At 41.7% G+C, this 21,462-nt stretch overlaps 1 protein-coding gene across 4 annotated transcripts in view; it reads right to left on the reverse strand.

Annotated features, from left to right (window-relative positions):
* Positions 1–21,462, reverse strand: part of KIF26A (kinesin family member 26A) — a 111,141-nt gene that overhangs the window by 37,374 nt on the left and 52,305 nt on the right. For all 4 annotated transcript variants that reach the window (XM_075614949.1, XM_075614948.1, XM_075614946.1 and 1 more), the window contains exon 4: positions 17,812–17,972. In XM_075614949.1, the coding sequence (XP_075471064.1) occupies positions 17,812–17,972 (161 nt within the window). The remainder of the gene's footprint in view (positions 1–17,811; positions 17,973–21,462) is intronic.

Consider the following 21,462-nt stretch of genomic DNA (forward strand, 5'->3'; position numbering starts at 1 on the left):
AGATAGGGACTGGGAAAGTGAGTTAGTCCTTACAAAGGGGTAGGCTGTTTGTTTATTTGTGTGCTTCCTTAAACTGTATTGCTTAAAGCTACGGGCGGAATAAAAGCCAAGGTTTATTTTCCCCAAATATGTCTCCCTGGCTGCACCTCTGCACGTGCCTCTTACAGGGACATATGAGGAAGGTCCTCCTTTCCCATTAGATTTCTGACTTTATTACTTTAGAGTGATGGGGAAGGTAAAGCAATGCCAACCTTGTCTTTATCATGGATTTCTGCCAAGGTCATTATTACATATAAATATGTATATAATCTGCCTTATCAGCGATTCACTCCACAGTCACACCATACATAAAACTATATTAAAAAGAACGACAAAAACAACCAACATCAATAACTTAAAGTATAACAGCAGAGACTTTCAACTAGAACTGAAAAATCGCTTCACCGTGCTCGAAATGCGCAGGGACACTTTAATAAACAATGCTGAAGAATTTCCAAAGATTGTAGATGAAAGCGCAGAAAAAAACAGAGGAATCGCTGACAAAAAACAGGATAAGAAAATATCTGATGAGACAAAGCAATTACTGAGGAAATGACAAGAAATGGAGCAATCTGAAGACGCCAGAAGCTGTACAAGACAATCCGTAGACGTAGAACTGAAGATGTAAGAACATGTAACTGGGATACGGTGAAGAAGATTATACAAAAGCTTAAAGAAGACGAGGCGGTGACGTATGGTTGGGAAGAAGCAAATCATTGCACTCAAACAAGACCATGGATCAACAATAATAGACTGTGCACTTATCATAAAGAGAGTGGAGGTCTTCTGCATGAAATTGTACAAGAGCACAGGGCATAATCCAGCAGAGGATGAGCGAAGAGAAACCACCAATAATGTACCATGCGTCCTTCCTGAAGATGTGGGAAAAGTAATAGAATTGATGAAGAATGGGAAGGCTCCCGGGGAAGATGGAATTACAACTGAAATCTTAAAAGAAGCTAGGGAAGAAGTAGAAAAAAATCTTTGCAAAACTCTTTACATGCTGCTGAAAGCAGCAGTCTAAGCTGCGTTTTTTTTAAATTTTATTTAAAAAAACAATTCTACTTTAATATGTGCATCAATACAATTCACACAATGATAAGTAATTAGCTAAGTTGCCAATCGATCCGTTCTCTTATTATCGATCGGCAAAGATTCGGCTCGGGGGTTCACTAAATGGCTGTCAGTGCATCAGAAGAGGACCAAAGATGCAAAGTTTTGTGGGGAAGATCATGTGACCAGGCAGTCACTAGATACAATTGGTGCACTGCTAGAGAGAGGGCAGGGCTCAAAAAGGGGTGTGCCAGAACCTATTTCAGAAGAGGAAGGGGATGAGACTTTGTAAATGGTTGCTATAAAAACAGAAAATGCTTGTTACATTATAATACATTCAAAATATCATTCAGAAATGCGGGTAAGCCTCTATATGTACGGTAACAAAAGAGAATATATATAACATTTTGTTACGTTGGTACTACACCACCAAAAGATTAAAGCAGATGTTCCCAGAGACCTTGGATAGATGTTGGAGGGGTTGTGGACAAATAGGAGATTAGCACATATCTGGTGCTATTGTCCAGTAATGCAGACATACCGGAGGACATTTTTGAAACTAATAAAAGATGTGACTGACATCAAAATCCCGCTAGATCCAATCCTAATCCATTTTACCACTTAGATTGTAAGCTCTTCGGGGCAGGGATTTCCTTTCCTATTGTCTGATTTTGCTGCGCTTATTGTATTATTATAATTCCCCGTACTGTATTCTTTGTGAAGCGCCGAGTACACTTTTGGCGCTATATAAATAAAGACATACAATACAATCTACAACTCATTTCAGGATTTGTAGATTATGGGAAAGCATTTGATTCTGTCTGCACCTCAATGGCTCTAAATGCAATAATAACACAAACAGCGAGAGTCTCGGAGCCATAAAACTGCCTTTCCGTGCGGTCTGACACAGAAGCCTTATTAAAGTCAATGAGGCTTCCGAGTCGGACCGCACGGGTCAGTGATCTCCGAGTTTAATGAACATGCCCCAAAGTGTTCAAGAAGAGTACAGTGAGATGATAAAGAACATTTATGAGAATGCCACATCAACCATTATATTACAATAAGATACAAGCATGATAAGGATAAGCAAAAGAGTGCAGCAGCCAGACACCATGTCACCAAAGATTTTCAGAGCAACACTTAAATAACTGTACAAGACATTGCATTGGGGAGAAAATTAAAAACAGTGAATACTTGAGCCACCTTCGATCTGCAAATGACATTGTTATTTTTGCCACAAGTCCAGAAGACCTCCAGCAACACATTGGAGAACTCGCCATAGCGAGTAAGAATGTGGCCTCCATATTAATCTCAAGAAGACCAAAGTGATGTTCAACAAATGTGTGTCTGCAAACATCAAAATAAATGGAATAGAACTACTGGGCGTCAAAGACTATGTCTACCTTGGCCGGCAACTAACAATGGATGGGAACCTTTTAGATGAAATCAACAGGGGAAGGAAGATGGGATGGAGCGCATTTGAGAAAAAAGATAATCTTTTAAGGGAATCTTCCACAGGGCCTCAAGAGGAAAGTTTTCGACCAGTGTATTCTGCCCGTACTCACGTATGTATGCCAAACTTGGATCCTAAATGTGAAGATAATTCACAAGCTTCAGGTAACTCACAGAAGTATGGAGAAGTATGGAGAGATGTATGTTAGGTATTAACAGAAGAGGCGGGGAAAAAAATAAATGGGTTTGAAACCAAGCAAAAGTCTGTGACACCATCACAAAGGTGACGGACTTATCATGGCCGTGGGCCGGACATATCGTAATAAGAGATGACCATCGTTGGACAAAGATGGTACTTGACTGGATTCCAAGGAGAATTAAAAGACCAAGACAACGACCAAAAGTAAGATGGGAGGATGAAATAAAAAAAGTGTTGGAGAGATGTGGAGAAGAGGCTTCAACTGCAGTACCAGAAAGATCCTTGGGGAGACTTTCATCCAGCAGTGGATTGACAAGGGATGTTGATGGTGTGTGTGTATATATGTGTATGTATATATATATGTGTGTATATATATATATATATATATATATATATATATATATATATATACACCGTTGAAAATACTGCTAAGTAGATAATATAATGCAGAATAGTAAGATTTAAGGATGTGTAACGTATTCTATTTCCAATCTACAAAAAAATATGTAATTTGCAAAAAAGTATTACTGCTTATCTGTGTAGGATTACTGCTTAATTTGAATTAGTGTCATAGTTTCTAATGTCTAGTTGAATTAGAAACCAAGAAGTCATAATGACATTGAATTGGGTTCTTTAAAAAAAAATTAACAATATACTTTAATTTCAATTTCCTTATCTTTCCCTAATGGATTCAAATGTAACTTAAATCGGAAGCATATTTTAATAGTCTATGGTAATTGAATTGGGCCAATAATGATCTAGTTAGAATAAAAATGATTATCTTCGAAACAGAAAAGAACAATCTTGCCACACAAGGAAAAAAAAAGGTCATGCTGTCATTTTGTATGAGCAATTTCGGGCGCTTAAGGAAAAATTTGTCATAGCCCAGAATGACATGTAAAGCTTGCAGAGCACTCGAATGAAAGTAATGTCATGCTATGTGGCTATGCTGTGCTTGTTCCACTGTGCCAGATATACTTATCACAGTGGCAGGAGAGCTTTTTCTCTAGCCATTACAAATAACTACAATAAACTGAAGAATAACTCTAGGAGAGCAGAAAAGTCAATTAACTGCATTATGGGGTGACCGCGGCTTATTTTTATGGTGTGCAAATATAGTTAATGTCTAGCTAGACAGTATGTTTACCAAGTATGTATGTATGTGTGTCTTTATTTATATAGCGCCATTAGTGTACATAGCGCTTCACATTAGTAGTACATGTGACAACAATATAAATAACAAATAATACAAATAACAGATCATGGGAATAAGTGCTTCAGACATAAAAGTAACATTTCGGAAGAGGAGTCCCTGCTCCGGGGAGCTTACAATCTAATTGGTGGGGAGAATGTACAGAGACAGTAGGAGGGCGTTCAGGTAAGTGCGTCTGCCGGGGGACAAGCTTTATGTATCGTGTATAGTATTAGCCACGGTGCTACTCATATGCTTCTTTAAGCAAGTGTGTCTTAAGGTGGGTCTTAAAGGTGGATAGACAGGGTGCTAGTCGGGTACTGAGGGGAAGGGCATTCCAGAGGTGTGGGGCAGAAAGTGAGAAAGGTTTAAGGCGGGAGAGGGCTTTAGATACAAAGGGGGTAGAGAGAAGACATCCTTGAGCAGAACATCGGGAAGGTGCATAGTGAGAAATTAGGGCTGAGATGTAGGTAGGAACAGAAGAGTGTAAAGCTGTAAAAGTGAGGAGGAGAATTGAGTGCGAGATACGTGATTTGATAGGAAGCCAGGAGAGTGATTTCAGCAGGGGAGACGCTGAGACAGATTTCGGAAATAGTAATAATCCAATAACCCAAACCCCCTTACTCTTTCTAATTAGATCCCAAACTCAATTCCATTGCCTCACAAAGAATGGATGATAATCGTATGGTATTGGTGATAAAATAAGAAAAAGATGGGTACTGAGTCAAAAATCCAACAACCACCAGCCTGTGTAAAAACCTGAATTTTGTTGCTTTTAGGACTTCGAGCTACTCAAGTGCAAAAATCATCTTCAGTTTGTAGGGGACGGAGGGGATTTTACCTTTAGTAGCTAGAAAACCAATAAACTAAATTTCTTAAACCTTTGCGACAAAAGTTAAAACTGGAAGAAGCAAACCAGTCAAACCTTACCCAATTACTCCAAGTCCAACTTAAATTGAACTTTACCCAGCTCATCCAAGTCCAACTTAATTTAAACCTTACCCAACTCCTCCTAGTCCAACTTAATTCAAACCTTACTCAACTCCTCCAAGTCCAACTTAATTCAAACCTTACCTATCTCCTCCAAGTCCAATTTAAATCAGTTATATTACTTAAATTTATGAGCATGTATAAATCGTGATTCAATATTAATGTGGGCACCTACTATCAGTACAAACACTCTCTGACACAATAAAACCAACAATGCTTATAATGCTAATGAGAATAATAATTAAATATTTAAGATGGTTAAATTATATTAGTGAGCCGTTAAACACTATCCTATGTTTTGAATTCTAAGTCTATAAAACTTGCTTTGTGGATCTGAAGAAAAATGACGCTATGTAACTCTGCTAATAATGTCCATTCCATTTTATGAGTCTTGTGAGTATCTGTAGCGCATTGGTGTATAAAAGCAAGTCATTTGTCCCACTAAATATGCCTATGCACTGCAAACACCACTTTATAACCCTTCATCGTGGGAGGGAGCTGCAATATATGGCTGTAACAATGCAATTTGACATGTTTAACCACTAAGCTACCAAGGGTCATTGCATCCATCAAATATTAAATGCTATACTATATAAACTGATTTTAGGGCTTATGCTTAATTGAGGAGAAACCACAGGGACATGTCTATGACTGCAGTGATGAGAGCAGAAAAGAAATGCCAAATGTTCTCATCTAAGATATTTGTGCAATCATCATTTTACATGTACTGGAGGATGTCACTACGCATTGTGTGATCAGGGTGACTTCGTGGGGTCCAAGCAGTTTGCAGCAATCTCTCTTATTTAGATCCAATAAGTAGAACTCTTCTCCCCACCTGCACACCATCTGCTAAAAAAATAACTCTAACAGGCCACAGTTCACAGGAATTGATGTACGTATTGATGACAGTTCATAAACTTACGTGGTTCTCCCGTTCCAATTAATGGCCCTACAGAACGGCCTTTTATTATTTTTCCCTTTTGGTTTGAAGATCTACTGACTGCTTTTTATTTAACTCTTCTCCACTTTAATGGAAGGTGTCTTTTAAGACACCCTGGAGATTTCTCTCCTCGTGGCTCAGTGTCAGGGAAGGAGATAAAACTAACATATAGCACATCCCTAGGCACTCAGATATAAAGTGACAGGGGACAGTCCCTAACCAGAGCCATTATTACTCCTTAAGCTGCCCACTGACAATGATTGCGGTGCAAAAGAACTGCTAGTGGATCAATCTAATATCATTTGACACTAAAGGAAAAACATTAAAACAATATATTTTTTAAAATAAAAAGGCAACAAAACCTTTTTTATTGGGAAAAAATGTACTCTGTCTTTGAGGGGGGGGGGAAACAATTAAACAGAATTAGTTCAATATATCATAATGACCTGAATCCATGTGGTGCTCTTAGTTATTATAGCTTCTAACAACGTCAGCTGTCAGTCTAATTTTAAGTTAAGTGGTGCAGTTGGTGGCGTTATTGATGAGTGGTATCTATGAATTTCTCTCCCCTAATATGTATCAATGATAAAAGATACAGATTCCAGAATACGCCCGCTCAGACTCGATCCATTCAACCTTCAAAGGGAGTCTGCTGCCTCTTCCTGATGGTCAGGCATAATAGAAGCCCCTCACACATTTCAACCCACTACCACGTAATGCAGGGGTGGCCAACTCCAGGCCCCACGGGCCACCAACAAGTCCGATTGTTCAGGATATCCCTGCTTCAGCACAGGTGACTCAATCAGTGACTCAGTCTTTGACTGAGGGATATCCTGAGAACCTGACCTACTGGCGGCCCTTGAGGCCTGGAGTTTGCCACTCCGGACATAAAGCAAGTTATATTAATCCACTCTACCACTCTGAAATTGGCCTCGCTGCATTCATATGTTCTCACCACTGTCTTACATAGCTCTGTTTCAAAGGAGAGACCGCGGCACAGTGCTATTGTATGCACAGTTCCAGTTATTGTTTCCTTAACTACTTGTCAACTCAGACAATAAAAAGACGGATTTCCCTAGAATGACCCTTTGCCGGGTTTGCTCTGAGCAGTCAGATGCAAAAAAATAAATAATAATAATAATAAAGACCTTGCTGTTTGTCAGCAGTGAACAATTCTATGCATTTGTTTTTCAGCTTAGAGAACATAAGTAAAACAGCTTTGTTTATTAACTCTATCAGTGCCAGAAGGACTTGCAATGCATATTTACTTGTGTGTATGTTCACCCATCGGAGAGTGATGCATTCTTGGGAGAGGGAGTAGCTCAATGAGTAAAGGCACTGGCACCAAGAGTTTGAAGCAGGGGAGCCTGGTTCAATTCCTGCGTCGGCTCCTTGTGACCTTGGGCAAGTCACCTTATCTCCCTGTGCCTCAGGCACCAAAAACATAGATTGTAAGCTCCATGGGGTAGGGACCTGTGCCTGCAAAATGTCTCTGTAAAGCGCTGTACAAGAACTTATTATTATATCACAATCAGCCAGTTTTATGAAATACGTTTGTGTTACAGTACTAAATAAGAGGAAAATGTGCAGTAAATAAGTAACATAACATTCATGTCAGAACTGTTCAACGTTATTCTGACATGTTTCCCAATTTACAGGGGTAGCCATCGTTTGGAGGCAGAGCGGGTACACTGATCCCCTTTGTTTAGTGAACTAAAAACTGAAATTGTGCTCGAGTAAAATCTGTTTCTTTTTTCTATCTGATTACATTCTACCGCAACTATAACTACAACTGCATCTAACAATAATACGCATACATAGACGTTATGTATGCGTATCTTTATTTGTATAGCGCCATTCATGTACATAGCGCTTCACAGCAGTAATACACGGAACATAATAGCATAGTGTGAACCAGTGCTTTAAGACATAAAAGTAACACAAGGAAAAGGAGTCCCTGCCCTGAAGAGCTTACAATCTAAGTGGTAAGTAGGCAGAACTTACAAAGACAGTAGGTGGGTTTTATGGTAAGTGTGTCTGTAAGGGGTCAAGGTCAGTGCATATGAGATGTATATAGAAAGAGATAGATAACAGGGGTTTCTATGAACCCATGGGTTCCCCGGGCATCCCTAAAGGGTTCCCTGCAATTTTCAGGTCATTTAAAAATGGTACCAAATACAGAATAATTTACAATGAATCTGATCTCAGACACGCTATTAGAGAGGGTTGGGGTTCCTTACAGTGCTTATGATCTCAGGTGCGCTATTAGAGAGGGCTGGGGTTCCTTACAATGCGTCTGATCTCAGACACGCTATTAGAGAGGGTTGGGGTTCCTTACATTGCTTCTGATCTCAGGTGCGCTATTAGAGAGGGTTGGGGTTCCTTACAATGCAGCTGATATCAGACATGATATTAGAGAGGGTTGGGGTTCCTTACAATGCATCAGATCTCAGACGCGCTATTAGAGAGGGTTGGGGTTCCTTACAATGCATCTGATCTCTAAACCACTGAGACAGATACGATAGATAGGTGTGTGTGTGTGTGTGTGTGTGTGTGTGTGTGTGTGTGTGTGTGTGTGTGTGTGTGTGTGTGTGTGTGTGTGTGTGTGTGTGTGTGTGTGTGTGTGTGTGTGTTCACTGCGCTACAAAACTGCAGAATTCAAAGTATTCAAATAATGTGAAAAAATAGAAGCCCCTCGGTTAGCCTAAATGTCTGTATTATTTTAGCTCATGCTTTTGTTTAACCTCGCCTGGGATCTGCATGTGTGCAGCAGGCTAATTAATCATTGGAAACAAGCGTGCTCTGTCTCTCACATTAATCATCTTGTGCTGGGTGATGGCACCCACTGATGGTTTATTTACGCAGCAACTCATGCATTCCCAAGCAACAAGGAATCCTCATAGACGAACATTTCAACAGCTTACTTTGTTCTATCCATGATTTGCTTCCCCAATCACAGCAAAGAAAATTAGAACATAACAATTGTATTATGTTTGCATAATTAACCATTTCATGTTGCCAGAGAAGAGGGATTAACATCAGTACATGACATGGATGAGCGGTGCACTGTGTTTAAAAGCACTGATTGCTTGGGGAAAGTAACTCTGTTTCTAGAGATGTGATATACATCAAATCATTCAATGCTACACAATATGTTGTGATGCCAGCAAGGTGAGTACAGCAGCTGCAATGTAGTGAGGGCATTCAGCCATGTAACACCTTCTCTACTAGCTTCTGAAGATGAGTCAATACAGTATGCTGTGCGGTGTCTGCATTTCAATGGGGCTTAAAGCTGCAGACCAAGCAATATCCCACATGTTTAATAAATCAGTTCTGTACTATGAGAAAATACTTGTAGCATTTTTTTGTAAACAACTCTGAATTACATTTTATATGTATTATAATGTAACAAGCATTTTTTTGTTTCTATAGCAACCATTTACAAAGTATCTAGTGACTGCCTGGTCACATGTTCTTCCCCACAGAACTTTGCATCTGTGGTCCTCTTCTGCCGCACTGACAGCCATTTAGTGAACCCCCCCCAGCCGAATCTTTACCGATCGTTCACAGGAGAACGAATCGATCGGCAACTTAGCTAATTAATTATCATTGTGTCGATTTTGTATTGATGCACATATTAAAGGGGGAGGGTGGACGGCTGCTTTATAGCTTCTCTCTTACAAGGAGGAGTTGGTTTCATAGTGTTCTGAATAGGGAATTTTAGGGATAATGCAAATTCGTGTGAAAATGTTTGTAGCAATAGAAATCTGTAGTTCTTGCCGTATTTAGATAAGAATGATCAAACCAAAAACTCCCATTGCATTCTAAGAGCCTTTTATGTTGGCTAAATCTGTTTTGATACATAAACATACATTTTTCTATGTTACTGTTCTTGTCATGGGCTTAATAGGTAAGCCAGTATCAGTGTTAATAAAGGTGAGATACATTGCTGTCATGTAGACTGTCTCACTCTCCAATTAGATTATACAGCAGGCATAAGTTTATAGGGGTTAATGTTAAAATGGGCAAGAAGCAAAAAGTGACACACTGTGAGAGCTTATTTGCATGGTATTACCCAGAATCCCTGGCTGCAGTGGAAGCACTGTATGCTAAGGCTGCGTCAGGGGTGACGCTGAGCGGGCACTCACGCTCACGCTGACCGTGATGAAACACATTGCAGCAATGTGTGTGGCCAGCGTGCGCGAGCTCGGTGCTTAGCTGCTTGCCGAAGCAACCAAAACTGAATTTGCCTCTCGCTGGCGCGTCACGTGAGCGGTTCCCCCAATGAGGGGGAACCAGCTCCGTGACGTCATGGCCGCACCCCCCAACACAACTCCCCCCCCCCATGCACCTAACTGGCCACAAATCTCCCGGCCAAGAAGGGAGCGTGACTTCACCGCGCACCAGCGCGCTCGCTCCCTGCCTGGCCTCAGCTTAAGAAATATTGGGGAAAGGCAGTATTGCGGCCCTGTCTGACACATGGGAGTGTGCTCACAAGTGGTATTTGTATTTGCTGTGCACTACACGGGGAAGGGTTTTTCGGCACTTTTTTACTCACTGTAACTTACTTTGTGTCCAACTATATTATGAAACATATAAATGTATTCGACCTGCGGCAAAGACACATCTATTCACATTCCCATAGGCAAATTATCAATCTTGTCGGACAGGGGTAGGTGGAAGAAATTTGCGAGATCTCACCAGTCATTTTCCCCCTTCGTGTCCCCATAGATTTAAAAACCTAATTCCAAAAATAGCAGTGACAGTTATGCCAGACTACAGTAGGTGTGCTGCTTGTATAACAAACTTTTTTCCCTGCGCCCACCTGCCGGTGGTCACCACCCCTCAGCCCAAATTACCTCGGCTCCAGCATCATGACGTCATGTTGCCATAGCAACATGACCTCGCTGCATATTGCCATGGCGACGCGTGTGGAGCCAAGGTAAGTAAAGGTTTGCAGAGGCCCTGCAGCTCCCCGGCACTTAATTTAAGTGCCTTCGGGAATCACGTGGGGCCTCTATAAACAGCGCGCCCCCTCACCCCCCGCAGGCAGTCTCGTGCCCCCCTGGGCGTCGCGCCCCCCAGTTTGCGCACCGCTGGTATATGGCAATAGCCAGTAATAAAAAGCAAAGAGCAGCAGAGGTTCCAAAGAGGTTAGCCCCTGTGGCCAAAAGGATTGATCAAGTAGCCAGTTTGAGTAGAGACGGCGAAACTGTCCAAATCCATTTTTGTGGAATTTCCCGAGCTTTCCATTCAAAATCCGTTCCGCGGTGTAAAATCCGCCAACGGATTGTTCCAGTTTCAATCCAATGCGGATGAATCCAAAACCACCGTTGGATACAATCCGTAAAGATCTTTAAGGCTCCAATCTGCGGATTCCGCAAAAAAAAAAATCAGCCAATAGATTGCGGAATCCGCCATGTGGATTGTCGGGGATAAAAAGAAAAATCCGTAAAAAAGACGAATTGCTCTTTTTTAGACTGATTTGTGGAAGTTCGCGGACCAAAAGGAACCGGCCGAATCGAGGCAGATCCAAATCTGCAAAAAAAAAAAAAAAAATGCCCGTTTCTAAGTAGGAGCCGGCGAAAACCCCTGAAACTCAAATTAACAGTGATACAGATGTTGTCTTTATATATTCTGTCTTTGATTCCAAGACTTCTATTTTTGCATTCCCTCTTGTCACTGAGAAGTGCAGTGGTGCACAAAGTGTAACCGCCCGCACCCCCCCCCCCCCCCACCCCAAAAAAAATCCTGGGGCACGGGCGGTTGCAAAGGCCCCGCGCTCTTCCACGAGGCATTTAAATGAAATGCCAGGGGATCGCGTGAGGCCTCTGCAACTCACTTACCAGTTCAGACGCGTTGCTGTGATGCGTCACCACAGCAACACAGTATCAAATGACACCGCGGTATCATGCGGAGTGACGTCACAGGTCCGTATCCATGGCAATGGGGTCACGTGACGTCACGTTACCTCTCGGCATCATTTGACGCCACTAAACCAGGTAGGGAGGCGCAAGAGCGAGGGGGAGAAGGCAGGGGGGCGCAGCTCCAAACGTTTGCGCTCCCCTGGAGTAGTGAATACTGCATCACCACGCCGTGCTGCCTTCCACGTCTCTTTTTTCAATATAAATTCAAGTATTTTGTTGCAGCGGCACAGGATATTCCTTTATTTGCTGCGATGTATCCAGAAATGCAAAATACTTAAAAACAACAGTTAAACTTAATAACAAAAATAAAGTTCAGCAATAAAACATCCAGGCTGCCTGTAGTATTACTGTTTTTTGTCTTTCCCCTACAGCGCTGTTCATTTTCAGGCAGATGATGTTAGAACCTAGAGATTTAACACTGATTAATTTAAACAGTCTACGGGGAAGGGACAGTGCTTGGAACTTCTCATACTTCCTAGACTGTCATTTCCTAATGTAATTTGTGGCGTGTTGCTCTCTTGGTTATGGATGAGCAGGCAGCATGTCCTGTAAATAGTGCACGTCTCCACTTTGAGCAACATTTCAGACCTTGAAGACACCCCGAGACCTATTTTCCATAGGCCATTGAGTTCAATTTGGTGAACTAGCCTCGTTTAAATATGTAGCAAATCTATGTTAGTTTTCGGTGCAGCCATTCGTTAGCACAAAAGTGACACTGTTCTTGATGCACATACCTGAAAACTGATATATTGGCTACTGTAGAGAGACAACCACGCTATATACGAGGTCTGTATGACATGGTTGCAGGCCACTTCCTTTCCAGCGAGCCCACCATACATGTCTACCCAACACCGATGGATGATCTTGGCGTTTGGTATGTATTCATGTTCCAAGAGGGGATTCTGATGATGTGGATTCTTTAATTGATGTCTCATGCAATGACTATGGAAAGGGCAGTTACAATGTGGAATTCATTACCCATAGAGACTGTGATGGCAGATACAATAGATATCTTGAAGAAAAGATTGCACGTATTTTTAGAAAGGAAAGGTATACAGGGATATACCAAATAGGGAATCGGAAGGATGTTTATCCAGGGAGAAATCTGATTGCCATTACTGGAGTCAGGAAGGAATTTATTTTTCCCATTATCAGATATCATTGGATAATGTTTCACTGGGTTTTTTAATTGTTTTCCTCTGGATCAATATATTGTAAATACAAATATATGATGAGAATATGTTGTTAAATTTAACATAGGTTGAACTCTAAGGAAATATGTCTTTTTACATCATCTACTACTGTGTGTAACTATGTAAACTGACCTGTACACCTACTTTAATTGGACTTTAACCCACATCTTGCCCATGTTGCCTGTAAAGCATTACTAGGAAAAGATTAGATTGTAAGCCCCCAGGGACAGGAATTATCTTTCCATTTATGTCTGAAGCACTGATCTTGCATTTCCTTCTTTACCAATGTGTCAATTCACTAACACCGAGTACAAGCTCAACCCCATATAAGAGTATTGCCAACACATCTCCATGCAATCATTAGATCTTCTCATCCAGTTATTATTTAACTCAAGTCCCAAAGCATCTTAGGTCACAATAGTCTTGTATTTCTCTGGGAGGATGGAAATGTGGAGAATCAGAGCGGCATTTAAATCACACTTGAGTTAGGTTGGCAGCACTGTAATAAAAATGAATGAAGTGCCGGACCCTCTATCAGGGAAGGGCGTAACATATAAACAGAGCATGGACAACACAAGAAACGTCCCGAACAGTAAACACGTCTGCTATGTCAGATCACATGCCATCTGCTTGGCACATTCTAACCCTCCGACAGCCGTCTGCTGATTGAAGATAGCATGTTTTCAGCCACATATGGTTCAGATATTTCATGCTTTCGTGCCAATTACACCTCACGCAAATCTGTAATTTTGGAAATAATGTTGACTTGTTCTTGATTTTAACTTATGAAGCAAGCAGCAGGTTGTAAACCACACACAATAGAAAATCAATGATCAGCGGTCCTCACCTCGTGGCATCGCTGAGGGCGGGGAACCCCTTTTCAAGTTAAGTAGAACAAGAAAGGCATCTCTACGTCTCGGGGCTGTGTTTGATACAGTAAAAAAAACAAAAAAGCACTGCCATGAAAAGCAGACACGGGTTTACCAAAAAATCTTGGCCAACTAGTGAGACGCTGTATTAACCTGTGTGATGGCCGTGTGAAATGTAAGGAAGTGTTGGAATAAATTATTGCATTTTTTTGTACGTAGAACGTCTAGAATCCACCCGTAAAACTTAAAAGAAACAGGTGCAGAATGGCAGCCCCGCCTGGTGTGATCCAATTATCACTTTACCTACTAGAATGAAAGACAGGGGAAGCAGCTGCAGCCCCGGCTTCTCTTACCACAGGAGCCCCTGAATTGTAGGGTCGAAACAAGAAATCTGAGAACAGCCAAAGGGAGGAGGGGAAGGGAGCAGATCTATCATTTTGCAGCGGTTTTCTGCTATGTTTGGCAGCAAAGGGATTAAGTGGAAGTCTTACAATGCCTTGTCTGCCCCACAGGTAACAATGGAATTCATTTACAAAATAGAGTTACCTGTGACACTGTGTTTAATGCAGAGAGAATGAAAACAAGACTGTGTAATACATCATTTCTTCTGTGTCTCAGACATATATGTTGAGTGGCAAGATGCATTTTTTTTAAAGAAATATAAAATAGCATCTGGCTATTTAGAGAAGTTGGGAGATGTGTCAAGATACTGAGATTCTATTCAGCAGCAAAGGGTGAACTTCCATGTTTCATCACCAGGTGTGAGAACTTGAAAGTAATGAGAGCTTTCGTTCCCTATTAATTTGCACAACATCTTCCTTTGTCAGATGGACTTCAATGCAATTATCGTAAGTGCTTTTAGAACAGCTATAAACTTCTTTCTCAGTGTAGTAATTACAAACATGCTCCCAGATTGGCCTGAATTTGTATAGTTGATTGTGTGCAATCCTGCTAACTGCATTTTCGGTATCTGAATAACTGATATATACAGTAAGCTACCTTTCCAAGCTCATCCTACAAACATTTACAGAGTTGATCTGCCATGTTCACTTAGGGGATATAAGAGATAGGAATACATAATATTATAATTGTTTGTATTGCGGTGCTAGCCCTTCTGGCAGCAATGGGGTTAAAAGAACCGCCAACGGCAGCATTAAATGAAATCTACCTTGTGCTGTGACAATTCAACTTCCCTTTGTTAGGGCATTATTTGTATTCTAATGTGCTTTAGTCCTTTAAACATCCCCCACTATATATTCGTTTTTTTAATCATTGTCTGCATTTTATTAACTTAACCCTTTGTTTCCCATAACTTATTTTGTGTCTGGTTATAGCCATTCCCAGTTTCACTTTGCATGGCCATTAAAACCACTGATGCGACCACAAAAGGTCTAAAAGCTGTCTGTGAGTAGGGTTACTGGCTCTGCACTTCCATAACTAAGGCTGAGCTGAAAAGCTGTGTAATGCAGCAGGCATAAGCTTCTAGGGGTCCATGTCAAAATGGACAAGAAACAAAGTGTCACACTGTGTTCATTTGAATGTCGTTACCCAGAATCCCTAGCTGCAGTGGAAGTGTTGTAAGTGAAGAGATAATGGGGAAAGGCCAGGGTTGCAGACCTGTCTGAGAATGTGATTACAAGTGATATTTTACAGATATATTATATGTAATCCTGTCAAAGACAAAGTGCACCTTCCAGGGAACAAGAGGGAAGCTGAGATATAAATACAAACATAGATCCTTCTATAGGGGGTTGTTCCTATGAAAGGGTGGAATAGTGCCAGATATAGGACCGCCAGGCCCCAGGCTGCAACCTTAAGATAGATTTGCATTCTACTTTTTGGCCGAATGCTGCCATAAAACCAAACAGCGGATACTAGTGTACTGTAGGTGACCTGAAAGAACGCAGACACACAAGAAGCGAAGGTGTTAATGAACTCAGAAAGGGGCTATTCCATTGTGTACCTGCTCCCACTGACAAAGACAGGAAACAGAGGCAATAGAAAAGGATGTCAATGAATGCACAAAAAGCAATTGTAAGGAGTATTATAACGAACAAATATAATGGTTCTAAAGAGGGAAGTCATAAGTATGTTTCAATCGTTATTTTTTAGGGGGAAACCGATGCTGGAAATCCTATTAACCCTCTCACAGGCTGAGGGCCTGCAACACATTATTAAAAAGCTGGACTGAGGGCGGGTTGTATTTGGAGTAAGATCTGAGCATGGATCTCCAGCATCTCTTCTCTAGCACAATCCTGTTTGTGCTAACCTCTGTATCCTGATGTGTTTTGCTTTTATAGACGATACCAGGCTCTCTATGAATCTGTATTAATGCCACATGGAAATACTTGCAGCACGCAAAACACTTGTTTCCATGGTTACCCGCCAAGGTCAGGATGCACGAGGCTAAAACTTGGCTCGTGTCAACAAAAACACAATTGCCTGGCGCACTTCTCTGAATAAAGTAGTAGTCAAAACAAATAAAAGTACTGCGATTCCATTCATTTACAGGAAGAAAATGAGATATCCACAGGAGCTGATGGGTTGGCTGAAATGTCATGTTCTTATTAAGCCTGAGCACTGCCAGACACATGTATCACTACAAAGAAGCCTCAATGTAACATTGCTCAGGAGTCACCGATGTTACAGTATCTGACATTATTACTAGTTTCTGGGTATTTTTTCTTTAAAGCCTTCCACCGTTATTTCACAAAAAGAACACCTGTACCAGCTGGGTCTGTTTGACTGAATGTGACCTCTTTAATGTAAGAATGTAGGCACAACTTATTGGAACTAATTGAAGACTCTGATGCTTCGAACACAACACATTAGTCATTTAGTGAACGTGTTAGTATTGCTGCATATATCCCAGGGTTTCATTAGACATATATTGGTTAAATACCTTAATCATATGCTCAGTCACAACACAATCAGTACACTGAGCACTCCCAAGCTGCCCCCCCTATACCCACCCCCCATGCCTTCAGCTGATAAGGTGTCTGCTCTATGAGTAACCTCAATTATTGACTGTATTTTATGGGCAGTGTAATGACCAAATGCCTTTCAGAGAACCATCAGGAAACTGTGATAGGATAGTGACCCATAGATTATGTTTAACATTATTGTTCATTAGTAAATAATGAGATGCTTTAATCAACAGCCAGCTACAAAGAAAACGTGATTCTGTCCTATTAATCTACCTAAGCTTCAGACATATATATTTACAAAGAATACAAAGGAAGTGTGTATATTACATTCACCTCTGAGTATACTGCTGCAGGAAGGGGTTCCTTACAATGCATCTGATCTCAGACGCACTATTAGAGAGCGTTGGGGTTCCTTACAATGCATCTGATCTCAGACGCGCTATTAGAGAGAGTTGGGGTTCCTTACAATGCATCGGATCTCAAACATGCTATTAGAGAGGGTTGGGGATCCTTACAATGTATCTGATCTCAGACGCGCTATTAGAGAAGGTTGGGGTTCCTTACAATGCATCTGATCTCAGACGCGCTATTAGAGAGGGTTGGGGTTCCTTACAATGCATCTGATCTCAGACGCGCTATTAGAGACGGTTGGGGTTCCTTACAATGCATCTGATCTCAGACGTGCTATTAGAGAGGGTTGGGGTGCCTTACAATACATCTGATCTCAGACGAGCTATTAAAGAGTGTAGGGTTATGCAGCATTTCACAATATAATTATAGGGTTCCTTAACCAAAAGAAGAGTAAAAAGCAACTGGCGTAAATGTATGTGTATCATCCACTTCTGCATTATCTACAGTAAAGAAATGTACATACAAGTTGTGTGGGGATATTGCATCTCCCCAAGGAAGCTGTGCACAAGTATTGTATCCCAGCGAAAATACTCCCATGTTCATTAATAAATTGTAACGTTCTGTTCTACTTTTTGGTTGGCTTGTACATCACATACATCCATACATAGTGCAACAATACCTGATGAAGAAGGAAGCTGCAGCTGATGGTCCAGCAGACACTACAGCGGGTGAAACCAAACTCTGAGAGCTGCCAGTTAAAGTCTGGTCGTTACTGTTCGGGACTGAAGACATTTCGGCACTCTGGCTCTCCCTTCTCTCGTCTGCGGATGGAGTGTCAGGCTAAAAAGAATACACAAATGACATGAGTGCAAGTCACCTGTCTGGCTGCATTTTCTTCTTGAAGCATCTAAAGCAGGGATGGACAACTCCAGCTTTCAGGGGCCACCAACAGGTCAGGTTTTCAGGATCTCCCCGCTTCAGCACAGGTGGTGCAGTCTTCGACTGATTTGAGGCCCCCTGTGCTGTAGCAGGGATATCCTGAAAACCTGACATGTTGGTGGCCCTTGAGGACTTTTAATATACTCTAGGGCAGGGGTGACCAACTCTGGTCCTCAAGGGCAACCAACAGCTCGGGTTCTCAGGATATCCAGGCTTCAGCACAGGTGGCTCAATCAGTGGCTCTGTTGTTGACTGAGCCACCTGTGCTGAAGCAGGGATATCCTGAGAACCTGACCTGTTGGTCGCCCTTGAGGACAGGAGTTGCCCATCCCTGGTCTAAAGTTCCAATAAGGGGAAAGACATGTAACGAAGGAGGACAGGCATACTTTGACAAGCATGAAAAACTGAAAACGATTAGCAGTGATATTTGCGGCTCATAAAGCTGGTTCAGTTCTAACTGTCAGGAACTATCCGTCATCAGTGTATCATAAACGTGGCCAACCTGCTTAAAGGGTACACGCCAATCAGTCCTATCTGTAGCAGATTTCTGCATGAATACCCCCAAAAGGTAAGTAAGTACGTTACATTTTTGCCTGAAGTAGAATTTCCTGATTGGAAAGCAGCAATCCTGCTTATTTGTATTTATTTACACACTCATTTTTTAATATATACAGCTTGTGAAGCCCACGAGCATGTGCAGTGTATCGGAAAACTAGTCCACGCTCTACGATCACCCATGGTCCCTACAGGTGACCCAAGGACGGGGGTTCTGCCAACGGACCTTGTTTATGCATCTGATTAGCTTTGAGGATCCCAGTTAAATAAAGGAAAAATAACGTCCGTTACGTAATTAGGTAAGGTAACATGATGTGCCCTTATTTAGCACGCTTCTGAGGATCTACCCCCAAGAGTCTTTAAGGGAATGGGCAAATGACAGACCCCAAAAAACAGTATGAGAGAGAATTCCAAAGGTAGAGAGAAACTATCCAGCACTTCTGTGCTGCTCAGACCCTGAACAGATATCCCCCTGCTTAACGTTGATATTTAACAGTTAACATGAATTGCAACCTTTCTACAGGTGCACCGACGAGTATTCTAAAACGTGCCTTAAACTTGCTTTGGAAAATCTGGGGCTATCACCAACAAGATCCGATACATGCTGGGTACATGCGGCAACATTTCAGTGACATTTCTGAGGAGACTAATGGCCCATCGGATTAACACAGATGGGGTCCCATTCTGTTTGAATGGGACTGCCAGGGACTCCCGCTGTTAATCCGATGGGCCATTAGTCTGTCTGCAGAAATGTCACTGAAATGTTGCAGCATGTACCCAGCATGTACCTGGGTCTTGTTGGTGATTGCCCCAGATTTGTTTTAGATTACTGGTCAGCCCTACTTATCCAAGAAGTGCTACTGTATGTGCCAGGAGATCAGAACTGAAACGCTTTAATCCACGTGGAATCTCACAAGTTCTAAACCCTTAAATTAGCTGCTTTCCTTTCTACTACTTTCCCATTTAAGCCATCTAAAGCCACACTTTCCTATTTCACCCACCATGCTAAATATCCAACTGTGATTTGATGTGACAGTGTTTACAATAGTATAGTCTTATGTATTCTATACATGTTATTACGCATGTCAGGTAATTACCTAAAGCAGGAGTTCTCAACTCCAGTCCTCAAGATCCCCCCAAAATGAGCCACCTGTGCTGAAGCTGGGATATCCTTAAAACCTGACCAGTTGGGAGGGAGCTCTGAGGACTGAAGTTGAGCTCTCCCTGACCGAAGGTGTACAGAATAAATCAAGTGTTATTTACAATGGACAGGCAGCATATGTTTTTCTAAGAAACACACACACAAACGTGCAGGGAATTTCTGTAACAAAATCCCTTTGAAATATCATGGCAGGTGTTGTGAAACACCCCTGCCCCCTCCCCCTCCCCCCCCCCCCCCAAATGCTAGGGTCACCAATCAGCAGCAAAATCAATTTAGAGCTGCAATGACAGTCTACAAACAATGCAAAGAAAGGACAATGTATGAAAACATTCTAGTTTGATGGGTCTCTTTTCAGACTCTGCTTTATTTGTTTGTACATTTCCCCATTACCCACTCTGAAAAATGGCCTTGAGACAAGGTTTAGCAACACATCTTAATGAATGCCATATATAAACAGTCCTCCTCTTTCATTCCTATTGACATCTCCCACCCCCCACCCCCCCCCCCACCCCCCATTAGTCTCCTCCACTCCCCTACCACCAACATCTAGAGACTGCTCCACAAAAACTAGAGGCTCTGCTCATAAATTACCACCAGCATGATCTGCATGTGGGGTTTGTGAGCCCGCCAGAAACCCCAAAGATTTTTCCAGTGATATATAGAGAACAGTCAAGGTAAAAAATGCACTTGAATAATGCACTTAAAGAAAATCCATATATTTCCCTGTGTTTTTCAAATGACTTCATTAGTATTTTAATGGTTGGGTAGATTAGTGGAGACCCAGTCTCTTCAGTTGACTCTCAGGGAGCCTCCCTTGGGTAGACGGAAAACTTGTGGGTAGAAAGGAGGGAGCGGCTGATTCCCCAAAAATAGGTCTGCTATTTATAGAATCTTTAGGATATATGAAGAAAAGACCTCAAACGTGCTTTTTGACTCAAAGTAAATGTATTAGTTCTTCTTAAAGGCAATTATTTAGCACATTTTTTGATTTTTTTTAACATATTATTGAAGTGGGGGGTCTCTGGAGCTGAACCCCAATCATTTCAGCTCTGGGGATGCCCTGTTTTTTAAGCTCCGTAGGGGGTGTCGGTATCACATGGGCTCCCACGTCACATGGGCCAATAAGAAGCCACGCCGCATGATGTAACGGTGGAAGCTTTGAAAAGCAGTCATTACGTGATCCCTGCTAGCTGAGCGGCTTCTGGCCCCCCCTATGGAAGTAAGTATCTTCCAAACAAATCCCCCGCTTGGCTTGCTTCTTTAAGTTACATAGGTTTACATAGTAGATGAGGTTGAAAAAAGACATGCATCCATCAATTTCAACCTATGCTAAATTTAGATGATAGATACTTTATCCTATATCCCTACTTACAGTATGTTGATCCAGAGGTAGGCAAACAAAAAACCCTAATGAAATATCATCCAATGATATCTCATAAGGGGAAAAATAAATTCCTTCTTCACTCCAAGAATTGGCAATCAGATTAGTCCCTGGATCAACATCCTTCCCATGTTTACTTATTTGGTATATCCCTGTCTAACCTTTTTTTGAACAAATTTACTGCATGCCATCACAGTCTCCATGGGTAATGAATTCCACTTTGTAACTGCCCTTACTGTCAAGAACCCTTTCCTTTGTTGCTGGGGAAATCTCCTTTCCTCCAACCTTACCCT

This window comes from Ascaphus truei, chromosome 9 (genome assembly GCF_040206685.1).
Source record: "Ascaphus truei isolate aAscTru1 chromosome 9, aAscTru1.hap1, whole genome shotgun sequence".
Taxonomy (NCBI): Eukaryota; Metazoa; Chordata; class Amphibia; order Anura; family Ascaphidae; genus Ascaphus; species Ascaphus truei.